The sequence below is a fragment of the Bemisia tabaci genome, chromosome 2 (assembly GCF_918797505.1).
Source record: "Bemisia tabaci chromosome 2, PGI_BMITA_v3".
Classification (NCBI taxonomy): domain Eukaryota; kingdom Metazoa; phylum Arthropoda; class Insecta; order Hemiptera; family Aleyrodidae; genus Bemisia; species Bemisia tabaci.
The window spans coordinates 42,332,076-42,354,448 of record NC_092794.1 but is presented as its reverse complement, the minus strand read 5'-3'; the positions used below and the strand labels follow the sequence as shown (position 1 = coordinate 42,354,448).

At 39.4% G+C, this 22,373-nt stretch overlaps 2 protein-coding genes across 4 annotated transcripts in view; both read left to right on the top strand.

Moving 5' to 3' along the window:
• The first annotated feature begins 2,747 nt into the window (after positions 1–2,747).
• On the top strand, positions 2,748–4,835 carry LOC140223948 (uncharacterized). Its single transcript, XM_072296472.1, has 2 exons — positions 2,748–3,835; positions 4,349–4,835. The coding sequence occupies exons 1-2, from the start codon at positions 3,365–3,367 to the stop codon at positions 4,820–4,822; spliced, it is 945 nt and encodes a 314-aa protein (XP_072152573.1). The 5' UTR covers positions 2,748–3,364; the 3' UTR covers positions 4,823–4,835.
• A 6,929-nt stretch (positions 4,836–11,764) lies between these two features.
• The window catches only part of LOC109040090 (uncharacterized), a 26,872-nt gene continuing 16,263 nt past the window's right edge, over positions 11,765–22,373 (top strand). The window contains exons 1-2 of one of the 3 annotated variants that reach the window (XM_019055888.2): positions 11,765–13,424; positions 21,439–21,569. The gene's annotated coding sequence lies outside the window, so the exon portion shown is untranslated. Of the gene's footprint in view, positions 13,644–18,007; positions 18,245–21,438; positions 21,570–22,373 lie in introns of those variants that run through there. The other 2 variants (XM_019055889.2, XM_019055890.2) reach the window with 2 other exon arrangements.

Genomic DNA, 22,373 nt, shown 5'->3' with positions numbered 1-22,373 from the left:
ATTTTTAAATTTTATCGGTTTTTCTCCTTTGGGAGAATAATTCTGACTTTCAAGAACGAATTTTCCAAAGAAAAATCCTGATGAATTGGCCGTAATTGGGAACAAAAACAACGACCATTCGTCTTTCGACAAAATGAAATGCGACAGGAAATCTGCAACATCACAAACCCAAATAGTGTATGATTTCCGAGGCACAATGGCAGAACTAGCCCAATATCCTGATAAATATATATTGATTAGTGAAAATCATAACTCCGTTATTTTCCTCCTGTATAATGTGGGCTGTGTCTAGTAATGCTCTAATTTTGATATTTACTTGGCTCACATGCGGAGAATAATCTCTTATTATTTCCTTCCTTCAGAACGAAATAAATGTATCGGAGCAATAAAAGAGATTGAGCAATTCATCGATCGATATGCACTTTGGGATATTAAACGTACCAAGCCACCTTTTCTAATCTCCTCACTTGCTTTGCATAAGTTCTTTTGATTTTAGTTTGTTGTTTGGCGTCATTATTAGGTGTGAACTTTTGACGTCGTTAATCGATTTTTTCTGATTCATGCCGGCGAATGGTGACACCTATTCCCAGTAGCTAGAAGAAACATCACAATTTGAAATGTCTCGAATACTTACCCGAGCCATGTTGGGTTTCGCAGCTGAGTGTGCGGTTCATTTACTGTGTTGATCTTCTTTAATGTGTCTCTCTGTCATACTTTTTTAGTGCGGGTTGAGTAGTATGGCGGCTCTACCACGCGTTATAGTGATAGACGCTTTAATTTTCTTGGTTCCCACAAGAAAATTGTAAAATATAAAATAACTTTGAGTCACACAATAGAGAAATACCTAGTAGGAGACAGTCATGATAGTGAAGAAAAGTTCGTCTCAAAATTTTCTAGGATTCGTTTATTACTTCGGCAAAATGTTTAGTTTACTACCAGTCAGAATGAAAATTGTGAAAATGCCACGGAGAAAAACTTGTTTTCATGTCATTGGAAGTCACCCAACAGTAGAACCAAGTACCTATAATCCTATTTTTATAAGAATTAGTTAAACTTTTGCGGAAAATAAAAATTTCTCCAGAAAAAACCCCCTTCTGGGACTTTTAAAGACAGGATATGGCCTCTGGAATATCAATTGGACTACATTTTGCAATTAGGATAGATAAATGATCCGAGTTGACGTCAACCCAGTGGCGTATGGCGTGCTTTGCGATATCGATTGATCTGCATTAACCTATGGAAGATCATTAACAGGTGTCGCAGCGACACTAAATCGACTACACGAATTCAATGGGAAATATCGATAATCGATCATTCACGCACGCCAATTCTACCGTCGATGAAAACGTGTATTATGTGAGGAAAGGCTGATGCGTATCTTTTCCTAACTTTTCAGAATCTTCAGGTGAAATTGCGAACAGAATTATCTAAAAAATTGGGAGGAAAATATTCATAACTTCACCTCAAAATTCTTGTTTTATGAAAGGGAAATGATGGCAACGCTTGAAGGTTCATACGTGCGTTTTAGTCCTTAGCACGTGCAGAACACCGTGCCAGCAAGGGTTGGATGGAACGACTTCTCTATCTATGCGAAATGTCATATCACCACTGTGCCGTACTATCGTTTTTGAAGCGGGAAGCCTAAAAAACGCATATTCCTTACGCAGATTGATACAGGCAGTAGTGTGTATCAGACTATCCTGTTGCGCTCATCGTGATTCTTGGACGATTTTCCGTGATAAACAACTCCTCATTTTGTTCTAGAGTACCTGTATGGCGAGAGTTTGGACAGCTCTCTTCATGGAGAGCTGAGGACCCAATAAGGCAGTCAGCCCTCTAGCATGAAAGAATCTCCCTGCCAATCTCCAGATTTCAATTCAAACTAAGATGGCCAAGAATGTTTGTAAATTAGCGTTCTTCCGCAAAAAAGAATAAAATAAAAAACTAAGTCAAATATTTGCTTTAAAAAAGGTGTCCTAACAATTACAATAATAAATCACTCTGGATATTTTAAATTCATAGGTAGGCTGCCCTTTTGGGCTCTAGTTTCATTCGCAGGGGCATCGGTGAAGGCTTGACGGATTTTCGGAGTTTCACAGCTGAGCATACTTTCGCCGTACAGCTACTCTATTTATTGCTTTATAGCTGAAGTTCGCAGCAGGCCCATTACTATTAAAAGATTTACCAATAGGTGGAGAAGTGGTACTTGGTCCACACTGGAAATAAAAACACGTTGGATCTAGAGTCCAGACTCCTAAAAACATCGACAAGGAAAAATACTCTTCATTCAATCAGATTTAAGCTTAAATCAAGAACCAAGCCTCTTAATTTGAGCGGATTTCCTTTTGATTTTAGCTTAAATCTGCTTGAATCAAGAGTCCTTTTTCTTGTCAATGTTTTCAAGAGTCTGGATTCTAGATCCAATGTGCTTTTTTCCAGTGCACATTATCTCGCGGGGAAATCCGAAAAATTCAAAAAATTACAATTAGAGTAAAAAAAAAATTGAACTCTAATGAGTACCAGTACAAAACTGAGGGGGGAGAGTGTTCAGCTCAGGCAGCTTGCATTGGAATATTAAGTAAAGGTCACACCGAGAGATCTATAACGTTTTGGGTCTTTTTAGACCTTATCAATAGATCAATCACACTCGTCGGTGAACCCAACTTAGCATCCCGCAAATTCCAAGACGGCATTGAAACACCGTCATGAATCGGCCCCCCCCCCCCCCCCCCCCCCCGTGTTTTCTCTCGTTATTACGATATTGCAGTGTTCGTTGATTTGAGGTGTGGTCATCTTATCTAATGGACGACTAGACAAGGTACGAATTTCAGCATTCTGGTACAGGTTTCTTAACCGAAATTTCACGTAGAACACGATGCGCACAACAAAAACTACCGAAATCAACTCCTTAAGAAGAAATTAAATGATTCTTGATGCGTGAATTCAAACCACCCGCTCATGAAAACTCAATGCTATACGTGATTCACATCGCGCGCTGAACGTCATCATGACAGTCTCTGCAATATAAAAAGCTGGCAACCTCAATTTTGACGCTTTGACTCAGTTATACCAAATTGCTTATAGTTTGAACAACACATGGTGGGAAATGAACGTTTGCTCGATTGAGAGGCTCGCTGAAACCGTTATAGTGCGCGAATTGACTTACGTAGAGCTTTGAGTTTCTTGTGAGCGGGCAGTTCAAATTCCTCGTAACCAATGTAAAATAAAAACGGTAATATCTTCGTTAGGAGTGCATTTCAGTAATTTTCGTTGTGTGAATCATGTTCTACGTAAAATTCTGATTAAGAAACATGTATCAGATTGCTCAAATTCGTACCTTGTCTAGTGGTCCATTAGTTGTTTAATGGTGTTTGATTTACACGTAGACACCAGGTTCGAACCTTCGAACATCCTGATGCCTATCTACAGCCTGGCGGTGCTGGTCGTGCTGGCGCTGGCCGTCACGGTGAGCTTCCACCGGTTCAACTACCCGTGCTCCAAGTTGAGCGAGTGCATCTTGTGGGTCCTCTCCTGGTACCACGTCATCCACTCCATGTTCCTCGTCGTCATCGCGACGTACCATCGGCGACGTCTCACCGCGCTCGCCCTCACCAAGGGCGCCGCCCTCGCCACCGGCCCCGGCGCCCCTTTCGTGAGACCCTTCGTCTACTTCGCGGTCGTCTTCCTGGCCAGGAGCGCTGTCGTCCACGCGTCCCGGGTTCGCGGCCCAGAGAGCGCTGCTGTCGTCGCCCTCTACTGCCTCGCTGTGTCCGTACCTGTCGTCCTTGAGGCTCTTGTCGTTATGTTCTTCTCCGTCGCCGAAAATGCCTTTCAGGTGAGTTGAGCACACTTAAAATTGAATCTGTCATTCTCAAAGAGACTTAAGCGCCAAAAAAACGACTTGTGACGCGTCTTTAACTTCCAGTCATTACACGGAGAGGCAGAGTCCCTTCTGGTCCCTGTCAAGGATGTATTCTTATGAATCTCAGGGCTCATGTCGGATTGATATGGTTCCTTTTGATTTGAGCACTTCCCTTGTCATCAATTACAGCTAAAGATATGTGAAATTGTATTAGACAAAAAACTGGAAACACATTCCCTTGACCAAAAATGACTCGTGGCACGTGTTTAACTTGCAGTCATTACACGAAGAGGCGGATTCCCTTCTGGTCCCTGTCAAGTATGTATTCTTATGAATCTCAGGGCTCATGTCAGGATTGATATGGTTCCTTTTGATTTAAGCACTTCCGCTTGTCATCAATTACAACTAAATATATTTTGTTGAGCAAAAAACAGGACACATATTTCCTCGACGAAAAATGACTCGTGGCACGTGTTTAACTTGCAGTCATTACACGAGGAGGCTGAGTCCCTTCTGGTCTCGCGAGTGCAGGAGAAGGCGATCGAGAAGCGGGACTTGGAGCGTCTGGCGGAGGCGCATTGGTCGGCGTGCGACTACGTGGACACGGTGAACGCGACGTTCGGCCTGGACATGATCGTCTGCATGACGTTCAACATGGCCCGCTTCGTCGTCTTCGTCTACTTGGCCTTCGTCAATCTCTACGCGCTCAAACTCGCCTTCCTCCACACCCTCGAGAGCGGCGTCGCCCTCGTCCTCGAGCTCCTCGACGTCACCTTCCGCGTCTTCTACACCTGCTACAAAGCCACCAAAATCCAAACCCCGGTAAGGACCAGACTCGCAAAGGTCTCCTGCAGGCCGATTATTAAAATGCATAGACATAGCTATAGACAAAGAAGACAAAAGGGATGTGGAGGGATCCTATTGGTGGAAGCGGGTGGTTGCAACGGACAAAGGAGGTAGGTAATGGACTAGCTAAAGGCAACTCACGAGAGACTTTATGGTTGATCTCTCTTTTCTCCTCCTATCAAAGCTGACGAATGATCATCATAGAAAATATGAGAGCAATGTTTATATCCCCTTGACACTTATCTATTTTCAAACTTCATTCCAGGCCAAGAAGACTCTCAAAACTTTGAGGGAATTCTGCAACGTGGGCTGTCGGAGCAAACATTATTCTGATATGGTACGTTTGGTTGCGGTAATTTTCTTTGTAATTTTTGCACTTCAAACTTTCCCAATGCGTTTTTCAACCGAAAGAGAAAATCAACAAGTTGAATGTCTTCTTTGGAATTTTTCCCCCGCATTTTCTTCTCGGTATAGTGTATCGATGTCAGATTCAATTTTTTTTTAACTAGAATAAATGGGAGTATCATGAGATTCACTTTTCAAGTAATTTAATTTCCAAGGGAAATTTTTGATTTCCATTGAGTTTTACGTTGTTTGTTGTTGTTTGTTTGTTTGTTAACAGTTTTGTCAAGATCTCCTCTTCCTTTAGGCAGGTCGTGAGAACAATTATGTTTAGTGATGGAGCTGGAATTTGAACTCGGCTAAAACGACATTTTCATAATTTGTACTAACTTAATGACCCTACTTACGTGAACCTGAATACTCATTTACAAAAATGTATTTTGCTCACTGCAGGTAGTTCAGCTTCTGGATCAATTAAAAGAAAGGAAAATTAAAATTGTTGCTTGCAATTTTCTGGAAATAAACCTTTCGTTTATTGAAGGCGTAAGTATTGATATTGAAAAATAATTTTAAAACTGGCTAGTAAAACAATGGAAACCATAATCTGATAACACAATTATTCTTGAAAGATGTTCTTAAAATATCTTTAAAAACAATAAAATGTTTCGCAAATATTTCTGTCAGACGTGGAAAAACTGAAATATTTCAAAAAAATTTGCGACGTTTAAGGAGATATACTATGGTGTCAGATATTTGCATTTAATGAAAGCAACACGCTGCTGCGTGCATTGCTTTATGGACTAGCGTGACCGGAGGCGCCTTCTATTTTTTCGTATGCAACACGCGTGTCACACAGAGTACGAATAGTTGTATCAATGCAAGGCGTACAACATCATCGAGTGCGGTGTTTGTATTGACCTGATGTTAGTATAAGGTGCCCCGCCCCGTATCATTCTACGTGGGTGTTGTTTAACAAATTGAAAAAGCTTATACTACTTTGAAGTTCTTCAATTACAAAAACAACTGTATTTGAATTTTACTTTATTACATGGGGTTCAATTTCTTCAGTTGATGTTTCTCAGGGACTTAGACTGTTGTTGACACTACGAACGGTCAATCAGTCGCGATACAACGTTGCAATCTTTTTGAAAGGTGTCCCAGACCACCTGTGCCAGGTTTTTTCTATAAGTACGTTATTTTAGGTCGGATGATGCTCGGGATGGGTTGAATAGAGAATGGACCTTAGAATTCGAATTGTCATGGATTAAAAGTCTCTCAGCGCCCCTCAGAGCCACTTTCTAATTGGACCGAGTTTAACAGAAAGGAACCAAGCCACATCAGCTATTGCTAAGTCTTAGTGGGAAATTAAATTTTTTACGAGAGAACGTTTGTTCGGATTTCTTTGGAAATTTTAAGGAATTTGCTTCGTACCATGGAGAATTTTCACTGAAATTTGCACGAAAATCCGCACAACCGTTTTCATGTAGAAAATTAAATTGCCCAATTAAATTTGGCAATGGCTGATGTGGCTTGGTTCCTTTCTGTTTAACGCGGTCCAATTAATCCCTCGATCTCAGACATCAGCTGACCTAAAATAACCGAGAAAAAAAGGCTAGCTCAAACGGTCTGGGATTAGTGGCACATTTTACTAACAATAAGCGTTGGCCCGCCCGCAGACTATATTTCTTGGCCTCTCATTAACCCTCCTGCCCCCCCTCTCCGGCTCAATGAATGAATTACATTTCAAAAAAACGTTAAAAATTCCAGCTGGTAACTGGGCCCCTCAGAACCGTGGGCCCGCCCGCATTGCGGATCCTATATTCACGCCACTGTCCGGGACAGGGGACCCAGCAACGTTCTATCACAACTGGTCGCTAGATCGTAGGGTCGACAACAGTTTCAATCCCTGAGTAACATCATTTGATGACATTGTGCCCCAGAAAAAAAGAAAAGAATCTTTCATAATTGCGTTTTTTCTTAAAACTTCAAATAGTGAGAAATGTAAACTTTGCAATGCTCTGCTGCCAAACTGAGCCATGAACTCAAGCTATAACTTTCACTGCGGACCGATCATTGAAATTGTTAAACAAAGGTATAGACAAAGAATATAAAAGGGGTATGGAGGGATCGCGTATTGGTAGAAACGGGTCGGTGCAATGGACAAAGGAGATAGGTAATTAACTGACTAATGGCAACCCAACGAGAGATCCTATAGTTAGTTCATCATTTTCTCCCTTAGTCTAAAGGAACCAATCACTTCAACCAATAGGAGCGCTCCATACTCTGTCTTTTTTGGCGATCGCTATATCTATTAATTTCAATAATAAGCCCGCCGAGGGGCTGTCTTATAGTAAGATTTCGTTTGGAACAGATTTAAACAAAATCACTGCTTATCAAAAGAAAAAAAAAGGGGGGGGGGGGAGCTCAGAAAACCCCCATTTTGACAGGCTCTTTCAACGTCGAATGTTGTCGGAAAACACGGCGTATGAAATCATCCATGGCGATAATGCACACCGTGATTTCTTCCACCTTGATTTCATCTGTGTTTTAGCAACCGGTGTCAATGTGTGTACCGCGATTGATGAGACCAAGGTGAAAGAGACCATGGGTGGTACGCATTATGGAGCTGGATGACGTCATGCAATTCAATGAGCGGTATACCGTTATTATTGGACATAGAACGAGTGGCGAAGCGTGAATGATGTTTTTTAATGAGCGGTATCCCCGTTAATATTGGACATAGAAACCGATTGAATCAGTCGCTCTGGATGTTTGAGAAATTGAAATATTGTCCACTCATCAAAACGAAAGAATATACTTCAAAAAGAAAAAGATGAACTCTGTCTATTTCTTTTCTCTCTCTTTTGTTACAGCTTGTCGCAACGGCTTTCACCTATTTACTCATTTTTGTCCAGTACAACTCAAAAATTAAAGCTCGAATCATATCTGATTCAAGAAATGCCTCCGTTGAAAGTGCGGGGAATAGAACATCAACCTAAAAAAGGACGTTGGCGCAAACTACGGTTTGGATCACGTATTAAAGCTCCACACATATTTTCTCCATGACACAAACGTTTGTTCCAATGTGCCGAACCTATACAATTTTTCCTTGTTGCTCGCAAAATGGAGAATTGCGTATACCGATTTTCCTCATTTTTCATTTGAACAATGTTAGTCCAGTCAATCTGGCATTTTATTTTGCGAAAATCTGAGGAGAAAAAAGTAAGACGGATTCCTATGTAATTTGGGTCGCTGAATCCGAATCTGATGTTTGCCAACAAAAATTTTGACCGGAAATGGCCGCCATCTTGAAAAAATGGCGGAAAATCACGTTTTTTCCCCAAAATCCCCCAAAATCTCACTTATTTTGGGGTTTTCGACAAAATAAGTTATCTTCACTTTTAAAGTACGTAAAATTTCCTATCAAACGGCTTTTAGATTTTTGAAATCGAACAATTAGGGTAAAAGTTATGGGCGATCGCGTTAGGGGTGGTTTTAGGGGTTGATGAATTTTTCACCAAAATTGCTGCGTAAAAACGCTGTAACGCCGTTGGAAGTGAAACAAAAATTCCGAAAATGGTTTGCATATGTCCCCCTGGGTACCAGTGACTCTCCGCCATGAAGAAATCCCCCACCCCCGCCCCTCCCCCCGCGCCCCTCATTCAATGTGCACTTTTTTCAATTAAATCACACCAATTACAGATGCCGAAAATGTATGCAAAACCCTCATGGATCACTTGGTTTTCCAACTCCCATCACCCCCCTTAATCCCGTTATGACCCCCCTCACCTACCCCTCCCCCGTCAACCCCCTCCCCGCCCCTCCATCCCTCCACCCCAAACCCTTATTAGCCATGTAAGAGCCACCGAACCGATTCTGAAAGCAAGATTTTTTTTTTTTTTATTTTTTTTTTTTTCACAGGCGGCGAAAATCTTTTAAAGACTTCATCTTAGGCAGCTAGGAACTCAAGATGGATGTGTGGGATTTCCACCCACTAAAAACCCCTCCGCTTTGAGTGAGCGAATTGAAAAAAAGAGCACCGAATGAATGTTGTCTTGAATCCCTGGTAAAAATTGGCAGTAGGATCTGTGTTCCAAAATACTATAGACCTACAGACGGCTGTCGGTTTTCCTATAGCTTCTGTGGCTGACTATGCAATTTCTTATAGCCTTTTATAGACCGTGGCAAAAAAGCTACAGCAAGGCTATATACTGTATAGCCTGGCGATAGGAACCATAGCCCGGCTTTATATTTTTTTATCGCTTCGTGTAGCCCGGCTGTATAATTTTTTATCGCTTCGTGTAGCCCGGCTGTGTGAAATTCTTCGCTCTCTACAGCCAGTTAAATAATTTTCTATCGTCTTCTATATCCAGCTATAAGAATTCCTAAGGTATTTTGAATAACGCAGCTCCTATTGATAATTTTTACCAGGGATAGCTTTTTCTCTATGACATTTTCCATAAATCCGCTCAGACTCGGTAAATTCGGTATTTTAATCAAATGTCCATAAATCCACAAAAAATCCAGCGTTAAGATCTCATAACGATCAGGCAATTTATTAACAGTCTGCAAATCAAGAATTTTGACGTCTTTCATTCCATCGTAGCGTTTCTTTTCAAAAATTTCAACGGGTGTTACTCCAGAGGCCCGAGCTATTTTACCGGCGGATTTTGAGATAAATTACGAGGTATTACTTAATCAGGGTAAACTGATGATTGTGGTGTGATACACCTTACGCCGCCCATAGCATGGAAGGTGTTCATTCCATCAAGCGTCTTGACAATTTAAATCCGCATTATCGAATATGAACTGAAAGAAAGCGTCGAAATTGATTTTTACAGGTCCATGCAGAATAGCAGCGGTTTCAAATTTCAAAATTTCATGGTACGGTGCAACGTAGGCGAGAGATTCAATACACCAATCAGTTTTTTCGATCTGAATTTTTAGCACACATACAATGAAACTCCGATTTGGATGGGCGAATTATATGACCGAGGTCTGACTGCTGAAATTGCAGAGTGAGAAATCGCGTTGACTTTTTTTTGGAACTTCGGTTTACTCTTAACTTTTTTGTTATTTAGAATAATAGTATCAAGTAGGAGCTTCAGAGACTCAGGAATGTCTGATTCCCCGTTCTTAAAAAAATAACCAAATCAAACCAATGAGTGATATCTTTTCCCGTTTTTGGTGATAAGATTCTCAACGAAGCTTGGTAAAATCAGGTTTTAAGCAATAAAAACGCTGAAAGGCTACGTATCGTGGAAACTGCTGCAAAAATGATTCTCGAGGATATCAGAACGAAGGGTTACGACACAGACAACTATCCTGCATCTCATGATTTTTTTAAGAACGCAGAATCAGACATTCCAAATTCTCTGAAGCTCCTACTTCATACTATCATTCTAAATAACAAAAAAGTTGAGAGCAAACCGAAGTGCCAAAAAAAAGGCAACGCGATTTCTCACTCTGTAATTTCAGCAGTCAGTATAATACCGAATTTACCGGGTTGGAGCGGATTTATGGAAAATGTTACAGAGAAACAGCTATTCAAGACAACATTCATTCGGTGCTCTTTTTTTTCAATTTGCTCACTCAAAGCGGAGGGGTTTTTAGTGGGTGGAAATCCCACACATCCATCTTGAGTTCCTAGCTGCCTAAGATGAAGTCTTTAAAAGATTTTCGCCGCCTGTAAAAAAAAAAAAAATAAAAAAAAAAAAATCTTGCTTTCAGAATCGGTTCGGTGGCTCTTACATGGCTAATAAGGGTTTGGGGTGGAGGGATGGAGGGGCGGGGAGGGGGTTGACGGGGGAGGGGTAGGTGAGGGGGGTCATAACGGGATTAAGGGGGGTGATGGGAGTTGGAAAACCAAGTGATCCATGAGGGTTTTGCATACATTTTCGGCATCTGTAATTGGTGTGATTTAATTGAAAAAAGTGCACATTGAATGAGGGGCGCGGGGGGAGGGGCGGGGGTGGGGGATTTCTTCATGGCGGAGAGTCACTGGTACCCAGGGGGACATATGCAAACCATTTTCGGAATTTTTGTTTCACTTCCAACGGCGTTACAGCGTTTTTACGCAGCAATTTTGGTGAAAAATTCATCAACCCCTAAAACCACCCCTAACGCGATCGCCCATAACTTTTACCCTAATTGTTCGATTTCAAAAATCTAAAAGCCGTTTGATAGGAAATTTTACGTACTTTAAAAGTGAAGATAACTTATTTTGTCGAAAACCCCAAAATAAGTGAGATTTTGGGGGATTTTGGGGAAAAAACGTGATTTTCCGCCATTTTTTCAAGATGGCGGCCATTTCCGGTCAAAATTTTTGTTGGCAAACATCAGATTCGGATTCAGCGACCCAAATTACATAGGAATCCGTCTTACTTTTTTCTCCTCAGATTTTCGCAAAGTAGACCCCTTTTTTGGGCCAGATTGACTGGACTATGTTCGATCGCTTTTAAAAAACAACGATGTTCATTTTTTTTTATTGTTTCTTTCCTATTACTTGCTTTCTCTTTCAATAATAGTCACGAAAAAAGTGGATTTGCAATCGATGATGCTTTTGACGCAGGGATGTACGATTTAGACTTTTTCTTCGAATGGGACAATCATCATGAAATGATTTTATCGATGGCTAGATTTCATTAGGTAACAGTATTCAGCATCTTCTGAATAGAATTACTCTTTGAACTCCTCATGATTTTTCTTTACTGTGTCAAGGATCAAACGTTATATATATACACCTCAAACATTAACAGTCATCATAATTTTGCTAATTTTAAGAAAATTAAAGAGTAGCGAAGACTTTGAAACCTCATAATCGACGAACATATTTTTGCGCTTTCATATGTGAGAAGTGGCCACGGTCCGTTTTTGGCTGAAGTAGGTATTTCGAATCGAGGTATGCGAGTTTGAGGTTGCCAAGTTGCACGAGTCCAAACAGCAGAGAGAGGGTCAACTGGCATGTTTGGGCTCAAAAAGAATGCGTAGAATATACAGGGTCTTAGCAAATTCTTCCCTCCCCTCTACCTAATTGATGTAAAATTTTTGAACTTGAAGGCGTTTCTAGGAAAAATAGCCAATCGATGACCTTCTAATACTTTTTGAGGGCAACGTACCAAACTTTTTTCCAAATTATTGACCCCCCAATTTGTTGAAAGAACTTAAAAAAAATTCAATTTTTCGCGTAAACCTGAGGTTAATATCTCCTGCCGTTTTAAAATAGCGGCCGGTTAAAATGAAATTTTAACCGGCCGGTTGGAATTGGTCGAAAATTGGCACCTCGGTTTTTTGCCGATGGGTTTGCCTGGAACTCAGTAACTGGAGTTATTTTGGCACGAGAGAAATGAGCTTGACGTTGGAATTTAAAAATAAGCAAAATACATTTTTGGCCATTTTGGACTTAAACCACTGTCCGTTTGGAAAACGTTGATTTTTCTTTTTAAAAATCATCGTCAAATTCGTTCTTCTCGCTAGATTACCCATAAATACCGAGTTTCAGGTAAATCCGTCGACAAGTAACCGCCGTGTCAATTTTCAGCCATTTTTATTTAAGCCGGCCGCCAATTTGAAAACTATTAAAATTACCTAATGGATTCAGGTGCCCGGGAAATTGTCTCCCATGTATGTTCTTCCGAACGAAGAACAACGAAGGGGGAGGGGTTTCTAATTTAAAAAAGCAAATTTGGAGTCCGTCGCCCCTCCCCTTCAAGGAGCCCCTTGAAAATTTCAGGGAGACTAAAATTCAGCTCCCTCCCTCATATGAATGTCCTTTAAATTTCAAATCTTCACTTCAATTAGATAAAAAGTCAGGTTCTCAATATGTTATTAGTTGCATTTAAAGAATAAATGATAAAAATTAATTATAGAATAACAAAGTATTAAATAAAAGCGCAGGTTAAGACGTACTTCACGTCTTTAAAGAGATTTTTTCCCATATAACGTTCACTCGTCAAGATTTAGCTTCAAAATAAACAGTTAAAACGCTGGTCTAATTTGTCGCTCAAATATTTCAAGTCCGCAAATTCGAAAACTCGCGCCATAAATTGAATCTTCTTCTACTGTTTGGCGCGCCCGCCAAGAGCATGAACCAATAACATCTCAGTACCTTCCCGCCAGTTTATACTCTCGCTAACCTCAAAGTTGTCCGACATGAACGTAAAATTTAAAGTCAATTGTTATGTTCGTTCTCTTCGTTATCTTGTGTGCGGCTGAATCCAAATCGGTTCCTCACCTGCAACGTTCAAGAAACTCTCAATTTTCATTAGTATAGATTGAATCTGTATGCATTTTAAATTCTAATCACATTTTATTTACGCTACTTACTGATTGTCACTGGAGCTGTAGTGCAGCCTCTACGGGGAATCAGGTGCAAGTAAGTGCCTAAGTTGAAAGTTATTTCTTTCTAACAGTACCTCTTTATACTGAAGCGCAATGATTCAAACGATACCACCAATTCAACGGTATTATGGATAGGTTGCATCCAAGAAACACAAGGCAAGATTCATACTCCCAGGAAAATACCTGATTTACCTATGCTACAGTTTAGCATGGTTGCAAAATACGGTTGGAACCAAGTGCTTTGAGTTATGCAGTAAGTCTTTTTTTTCACTGATTCTTTTGTGTGGCCCTAATTTAAAGCAATAGTTGTGATACAAGGCTGTTTTATCCAAATGTCAAGCTTTACTTGACTAGGATGAACGCATTGTAGCATGCTGCATTGGTCAGCATTGTCTTTGAGTTTTCTGGTTGCGATTAGCGGTTTCTAGGCCTAATCGACAAAGAAAAGACTATACCATCAATTGTTTCTGATGAATTAGTCACTCCTCACATCTCTTAAGTCCGATGGTGCTCTATTTGAGCTCTACTAACGTATCTACCTTGTGTCACTTTCATTACCCATTCCTGTTTGATTCTCCAATCATTCATTGTCTTGTATCCTATCACTAAATATCATCAAGATGAACAAATTAGCATTTGTGGACCCACACTTTGGTACATATCAAAACTTGCGAAAGATGTCGGAACTCTCAGTAGGTAAGTGGTAGTTGTCACATTTAGCTGTCATGCGCAGTAGATAGACTGCAGACTGCTTTAGTGCAAATATCTGTCCACAATAGCGGTGTTGGCCCTCAGTTAATTCTTCATCACCCATGGATAACTGCAGATTATCTGCTTGCAAACAGAAAGTATACAACTGCCAACCTATCTATGTGCAAGTTCTAGTATGTATCAATAGATACCTACTTGTGCCCGGAACCGGAATGCCCGTTTGCCCGTGGTTTTGCTCGTTTGATAACCGGAATGGTTTTGTTGCCTTGACAGACAATACATTTTTCAATCATATTCTTAGTAGTAATGATGATCACTCGAATTTTTTCGCATTAATCTGGACAGGGTTACGTTTTATAAGGCGTTTCAAAGATTTATCGCTCTACTTTTCACTTCTAATATATATAAGTAAATGACCGAAAGTGTGCTGTCTGTTACGCTGACTTTTTATCGCGTAACAGACAGCACATTTTCGGAATTTACATAATATTAATTGAGAAGTAGAGCAATAAATCATTAGAAAGTGTCATGTTACGTAACCTTTTGATGATTAATGCGAAAAAATTCGAGTGATTATCATTTCTACTAAAAATAAGACCGAAAAATGTGTTGTCCGTTACGGCAATAAAACTATTCCAGTTATTGTGAAACCAACATTAGGTACAGGTAACTAGTCTAGTACAAGACAGAAAGCCATGCATAGTTTCCTGCCGTTTTGCATCCCTGATAAAAGTGAACGACCTGATGTGCGTACATTGAAATAGAAATAACCTTCTGATGAGGTCAGTGTGTTGTCACTTATGAGTAGTTTAATCTCTATCATTATCTTGAGGACTGATCCCTCAGATCAGAGTTGCCGCATGTTCTGTTATTTACTGCCTAACTTGGGAAGGAAGCTTAACATATCACTTTTGACAAATTAGCATCTGTCTGACGGATCGCAGAACTGTGATAAACCTCAGTCTGATGTGAACTGAAATGTTCTGACATCAATCTTGAAATTTGCTGTGATTGATGATGGTGCTTTCAACCACTTCTTTGAGATTAAATATCATTGTGTACTTTGCACTGATACAGATGCAACAGCTACACCAAGGTGATTCCCCCCCCCCCCCCCCCCCAAAAAAAAAAGTAAGTAAGTACCAACAATAAGCCAAAAACTAGAATTATCTTGTTTTATTTTAGTCAATAAAACACTACAACTTTGAGGCTGCAAACTAGAAGAAAAGACTGAGAAAACTTGATCCAGCACTAATTCATTAGTTCACATCACCACTATAAGTATAACTCATTAGTCGAATACTGTCACCATCAATGATTATTCTTGTTGTAACAAATCAATGAAAATATTCGTCCTAATAATTGCTCACACCCATTATGTAAAGGTCTATATTGTTTTAACATTAATACACAAAATAGAAATTGGAAATTAGAAGTTGAGACTTGAACTTTTATTTTTGACAAGCTCATGACACCGCTTACGGCTTAACATGGTTTCTGTCCTGCGAAATAAACTAATTTTTTTCGATTCCTAGGTGCCAAAGAATTCCGAGAATGCTCATTTTAACCTCAGGAAAATTGTCTGGTACTCTGGGCGCCGCCATTTTGAATTTTTCAAAATTGAGAAAACCCACAATTACATTTTTGCCAATATTTCCTGAACGTTTAATCCAACGAAAAAAAAAAAAAAAAAAAAAAAAAAAAAAAACAGCTAAAAGAACATAACATTTCCTACCAAAATCATCCTCCCTTGTTTTTTCTAGCTTAATATTTTGGTCGTAAAATTAACGTTTTCTTCAAAAATTAGCTAAAAAGGCTTTAGGAAAAACTTTGCTTCATATCTCCAGCCACAATTATCTGGAAAAAAAAAAAAAAAAAAAAAAAAAAAAAAACCTACTGTTATGCTCATTGAAAAGAGCGCAAAATTTACTGCTGGAAAACATTGGTCAGTAGTTCCCAAACTCGATTTAATCCTGTGAAACAGCAGTTTATTAGCTCCGCCCTTAAATTGTGATTTTGTCGACCATCTTCCTTAGGTACAATCAAGAGAAAGAGAGGAAAAAACCTAAGAACGTGGCTGAAACTGTGCGTAACAAGGTTCAAAGCCAAAAAGTTCAAAAATTTTCAGAGTAAAAAATTGTGAGCTCTAATGAGAATCAGTACAAAACTGAGGGGGTTCAGTGTTCAGCGCAGGCAGTTTGCATTGGAATATTCAGCTGAGTTCACGTCGAGAGATCTATAATTTGGGGTCTTTTTATACCTCATCAGTAGATCACACTCGTCAGTGAGATCAAAAAGCAAAAAAGTTCAACAATTTTCAATCAAAGATTGTGTCAAAAATTTTGAGCTCTAATGAGTATTAGCACGAAACTTGCCGTCTTGCAGTACAAAACTTGTAAGTACGTTGAACTTGTGCTTTGATGCCGTCTTGGATTTTGCGAAATTTTCAGTTGGATTCACTGACGGGTGTGATCTACTAATGAGGTATAAAAAGACCCAAAATTATAGGTCTCTCGACGTGAACTCAACTTAATATTCCAATGCAAACTGCCTGAGCTGAACACTCCCCCCTCAGTTTTTTACTGATACTCATTAGAGAGCAACATTTTTGACACAATCTCTGATTGAAAATTGTTGAACTTTTTTGCTTTTTGATCTCACTGACGAGTGTGATCTAAGTACTGATGAGATATATGTAAAAAGACCCCAAATTATAGATCTCTCGATGTGAACTCAACATTATATTCCAATGCAAACTGCCTGCGCTGAACACTCCACTCCCTCCGTTTTCAGTGAGCATAACAGTTTTTTTTCTCAGATAATCGTGGCTGGAGATATGAAGCAATTTTTTTCCTAAAATCAGCAAAAATGTGCCTTTTTAGCTAATTTTTAAAGAAAACGACCAATATATTAAGCTAGAAAAAACAAGGGAGGGTTATTTCGGTAGGAAATTTTATGTACTTTTTGCTGACTTTTTTCCCCCCGTGGGATAAACCGTCGAGGAGATACTCGCAAAAATGTAATCGTGGGTTTTCTCAATTTTGGAAAATTCAAAATATGGCGGCGCCCTGAGCACCATACAATTTTCCTGACAGTGTTGCATACGCAAAAAATGAAGGCGCGATGGACTTGATGAATTTAGTATGCATCGTAGGAATGAATGAACGGCAGAATAAATCGAGAACCATTTAAGAATAACGGCGAGATAATCTTTTCGATTAGATTTGTAGAATTTAGAAGAAAAAAGCAAAAAAAAAAAAAAATTGTTTTTAAACGAAAAAATTCACTAATTTTGCGGCTATGCTTAGTACATAATTATATGTATTTTCAAAAGTTTTGTACCGTCCGTTTCTGCGTTGTTCCGAGTGTCATCGATATGGGCCCAATAAAAGAGGTCTCAATTTCCGCGCGAGTCCTGTGCTGCGTATAACTCTGTGCTTTCCGCGACTCATAGAAATAAAGATGGGTACGCTTTACGTCAGTAGAGAGACGATTTGGTCCATAGGAGACAGGTCATCGCTCTCCAGAAGAAGATCGAACGAATGGAGGGAATTGAGACAGGCGCAAAAGTTGGAAGTCCCGGTTTCGGTCGTCGTCATGCGCAGCTAATGGAGTTTTGGCAATTAAAATTAGCTGAATAATTTTTCATGTGAAAAAGACGGAAGTTCAATAACCAATGAGACATGCGATGGCCGTATCAACAACGGACGCCAGGGCTCATAAGTCATTAAAAATAAGTTTTTTCGCCGTACAATATGAGACACAAATGAAATGCCGTTCGTTGAGTGTATATCGTCATAGGTACCAGCCAAAACTCATAAACCTTTTTCTTTAACCTTGACGGATTTTATGCGCAACCGGGGGCCCCTTGAGAGAGGGACAACCTCTCCCCCCCCCCCCCCCCACCGCTAAGCCTCGTTAAGTACATGAGGGCTCACTTTTTATGACCATCCCATTTTCATGGGTATTTTTCGCCCTACCATCACGAACGTCGTGTTGAGCAATTCATCTCAGTGCGACCAAACATCCAGACGCGATGCTTCCTTACGCGCAGTCAGCCTTCAGGTCTCGTTCAGCTCGGAAATCAATAGTGCGACAATCATCAAATGCCATTGCATTCAACGATCAGCATCATAATTGAGGGTAGCTATTGAACTAGTTTTTGTTCATTGTAAGTGCGTCATTATTTGTAACTGGCATCGTATTATTAGTTTTTGTACGTATTGCCATTTGGGGTGAGTGCATTGTATCTTGCGATTGTGTCTAGTTCTTGGCAAAGGCTCCATTGTTCTAGTATTTCATTAAATACGAGAAAGCTCGGAATTGAATTTACGTCAAGTGGGGATGTTGAATTTCAAACTCCTCTCTCTAAAGTCAACTTCCAAGCTCACATAGTTAGAGGTTTAAGTAATGGAGAATGGAGACAGCAGCCTTACGCCTCAAAGAGACTCCATTTCTACATTCAGTCAAACTCCTCGTGCATGAGATATAGCCAAAGAGGTATATATTAGCAGGGCTGCAATCTACTCATGTGTGGTGACTTTCAGGCTTCAAGAAATTTTGTAAGGTTATAAAAAATTTGTCAAATAACAGGATTTATCTTTTTTTTTTTTTTTTTTTTTTTTTTTTTTTTTTAAATCAAATTAAAGTAGGGGTAGACACTGTAAATTCGAAGACCGTTGCCGTTTGCCAATCCGGCCCTTTCTCCTCATGGCCGTTCCCAGTTTTTTCATACTTATTTAGTTATTTAAGTACTTTTTCCTCTTAATTTTTTTTAAAAAGAAAGTTTGAAAAACATTCCAAGAAAGGTGGCAAAATCTTTAATCTTTGAGGAAACTGGTAAAGTCAATCAGAAGTTCACTCGAGTTTCCGTGATGCGTGCATACGAGGCGGTATGGTAGCCACTGTCGATTTCGTCAAGATGGAAATGGTCTTAAAAACAGTGACGGAGAAACTTACGTTGTGGACCATTCTTTCTTAATAAGTCTTCGAAATGTAAAAAACGCTACCTCTAAAAAATGTTCTCCCAGAAGTAAAAATACACAATGTTTTTTTGAAAAATTTGACAGTTTACTCTCGTAAAGGGTGTAAAAGGTACCAACGCAAATAATGCCAACATTTCAAGGTTCTATTCCCGAGGTTGAAAAATGATTTTCAGGGCGTAGGGAAGCCTATAACTGTCGCGAGGCGTGAATGATCGATTACACCGCGCTCAACATGCGTTCTGTCCCTCGAACCAAACCAATTTTTTTCGATTCCTAGGTGCTAAAGAAGTCCGAAAATGTCCACAACCTTTTATTGTACGCTGATTCCATATGGCAAAATTCGGTGTTTTCTTTTTTCTAAAATCAGGTGTAGGTAGATGATTTTCTGATGTGTTTGGTGATGCCGATCGGCATCGGTACAGCGGTCATGCATAGTTTTTCCCCCACTCCCAATTCAGGGCTGCAAACTTGAAAAGAAACGCTTATTTGTCGGGTTGGTCGGTTTGGGGGTCACCGGTGTCGTCACCACTTTCGCTGGTCGGTGGTTGGCTGCCCTGTGGTGCTGATGGGCTGGAAAAATTCATGCTGTTAGGTTTATTCCTGTAGTTTTTCGATAGCCAATCATAATGATTACTTCATTATTACGCAGTTTTATGGAGATCAAAAAGTAAATGTTGCCAGTGTGATTTACTAATGAGGTATAAAAAGACCCAAAATTATAGAACTCTCGATGTGACCTCAACTTAATATTCCAATGCAAACTGCCTAAGCTGAACACTCTGCCTCATCAGTTTTGTACTGATTCTCATTAGAACTCAACATTTTTGGCTCTGATTGAAAATTTTTGAACTTTCTATCTTTGCCCCCCCCCCCTCCCAAACAGCGTGGGCCCAGCACTATTTTACCACGTTGTCACTTAGTTTGGGCCACGTTTTTAGGTTTTTTTCTTATTTTCCTTAACGTTAAAGGAGATGGTCGACAAAATCACAATTAAAGGGCGGATCTAATAAACTGGTGTTTCACAGGATTACCTAAATCAAGTTTAGGAACATATTGACATGTGTTTTCTAGAAGTAAATTTTACGTTCTTTTCAATGAGCATAACAGTTTTTCCTCAGATAATCGTGGCTGAAAATATGAAGCAAAGTTTCTCCTAAAATCAGCAAGAATGCGCCTCCTTTTAGCTAATTTTTGAAGAAAACGTTAATTTTGCGACCAAAAAATTAAGCTAGAAAAAGCAAATGAGGGTGATTTTGGTAGGAAATTGTATGCTCTTTCTGCTGGATTCTTTTGTTTTTTTCGTGAAATGAACCGTTGATGAGATATTTGCAAAAATCTAATCGTGGGTTTTCTCAATTTTGAAAAATTCAAAATGGCGGCGCCCTGAGCACCAGCCAATTTCCCTGAAGTTAATATGGGCATTTTCGGACTTCTTTAGCACCTAGGAATCGAAAAAAATTAGTTTATTTCGAAGGACAAACTAAAACCGGAAATTTGTTTTGCTGTGTTATCGACATTTCCCCATTTGAAGCTATGGTAAAGAATGATTATTAAGGTGTTCGTTGCAAACACCCTGTCAATGACATCCTGTCAGGCGATACGTCGCAAAGCACGCCATACCACTATTCGCTACGAGTATGTGCTTTAAGAACACGCGTATCAAATCACTATGTGACATCGAATACACTGCAGTGCTAAGGAAAGACGCCATATGATCGTTCAGACGTTGCCATATTTTCCGTAATTGACTAATAAATTAATTCTCTGGGGAAATTCTGAATACTTTTGTGTACTCCAATTTTTCCAAAAATTTGGCTCACAATTTTATCCAAAACATCCGAAAATTTCACAGGAAATTTTGCATAACTGCCTGCAAAATTAAGCACTTTATCGAAGAAAATTTGGCAACTCCCGAATGCTCATACAGCGTTTTTTCCTAGCACGTCAGTACACTGCCGTGCTAAAGAAGAACGCCGTATGAACCTTCGAGAGTTGCCAAATTGCCCTCGATAAAACATGTATTTCCACATTCATGCAAATTTTTCCTTGAAATTTTTAGATATTTAAGATTAAATGTGTACAAAATTGTCTGAAAATTTTGGAAAATAATATTCGCAATTTTCCCAGTAAATTCGGTTTTTATCGGAGGAAACTTGGCAACGTCTGAAGGCTCACACGGCATTTTTCCTCAGCACGTCAGCACAGGGCTCAGAAGTATCGCATTTGGACGTCGCGTCGGTTTGAAAAATTTTGTACACTTCCTTTTTTTCCTATTTTTTTCTCTCTCACTGTCCGTTTCCTTTTCCAGGGCCTTTGCATTATTTCTGACCATGGTTGTGGTTCCTGTTTCAGAGTTACTTACATGTACGTTGTGATTCTTTGGATGGAAACTGTTTCCACAGTGCCGCTTGCTTTTGAATTCAACTAAATAAGGATCCCTTGATGTACCTATCAACTTTCAATTCAAGCCCCATTGCAGGCAAGTAAGTACAAACTCCATCGATTCCATCTCCTTGCCTTCGCTTTTTATTAATCTCATTCTCTCTTAAAACTGCTCATTAATTAAAGTTCTGATCTAACTCAGTTTTAAGATTTTATGAGAATCAGGATGCTAGAAATGAAATCTGTATTTTTTGACTTGGGGGAATTTGAAAAGCTTAAAGGAACACTATTGCTGCTGATGGCATGTAACTTGATTTCAGTGTTTTGAATATTACATCATGCAGCATTTTTATTTTTTTTCCTGGATAATTTTTGGAATATTTCACCTGAAAAATAGCCAAAGAAGATTTAAAAAAGGTGAGTTAATGGTTTTTAAGGGTATTTGAAAATAATTTGAGCCCTTTCCTGTTCTTAAAAATAGTTAAATTCTGAAAAGTAAAAGACATTTACTTGAATTTACTCGAAATTTTTGTTCAAGAACATGCCTTTCAGGGTATTTAGAAGAATTATGTAAGTCTCAAAGTTAGCAGCATTTTCGCAATTACCTCAAGCCCAAGGCCAAATCTACCGAGACACCAAGAAGTGTTGTAGGGTGTCCCTTAAGTTTTGAAATTTTCAGATTTCAAGTAGGTGGCCGTGTTAAGAGTTTCCACGCAGCATACAGAAACACATGTTTTTTGATCAGTGGAGCAGCATAGCACAATCTCCCTATAGTTACTCTATTTTAAATTAACCAGTAGTAATTAGTTAAATTCGCATTATCGAGATGTATTTTTCATTACCATACTCGGAAAAAGAATAATATTTTATTTTGAAAATCTTATGCCTTTGGGAAAAATTTGATT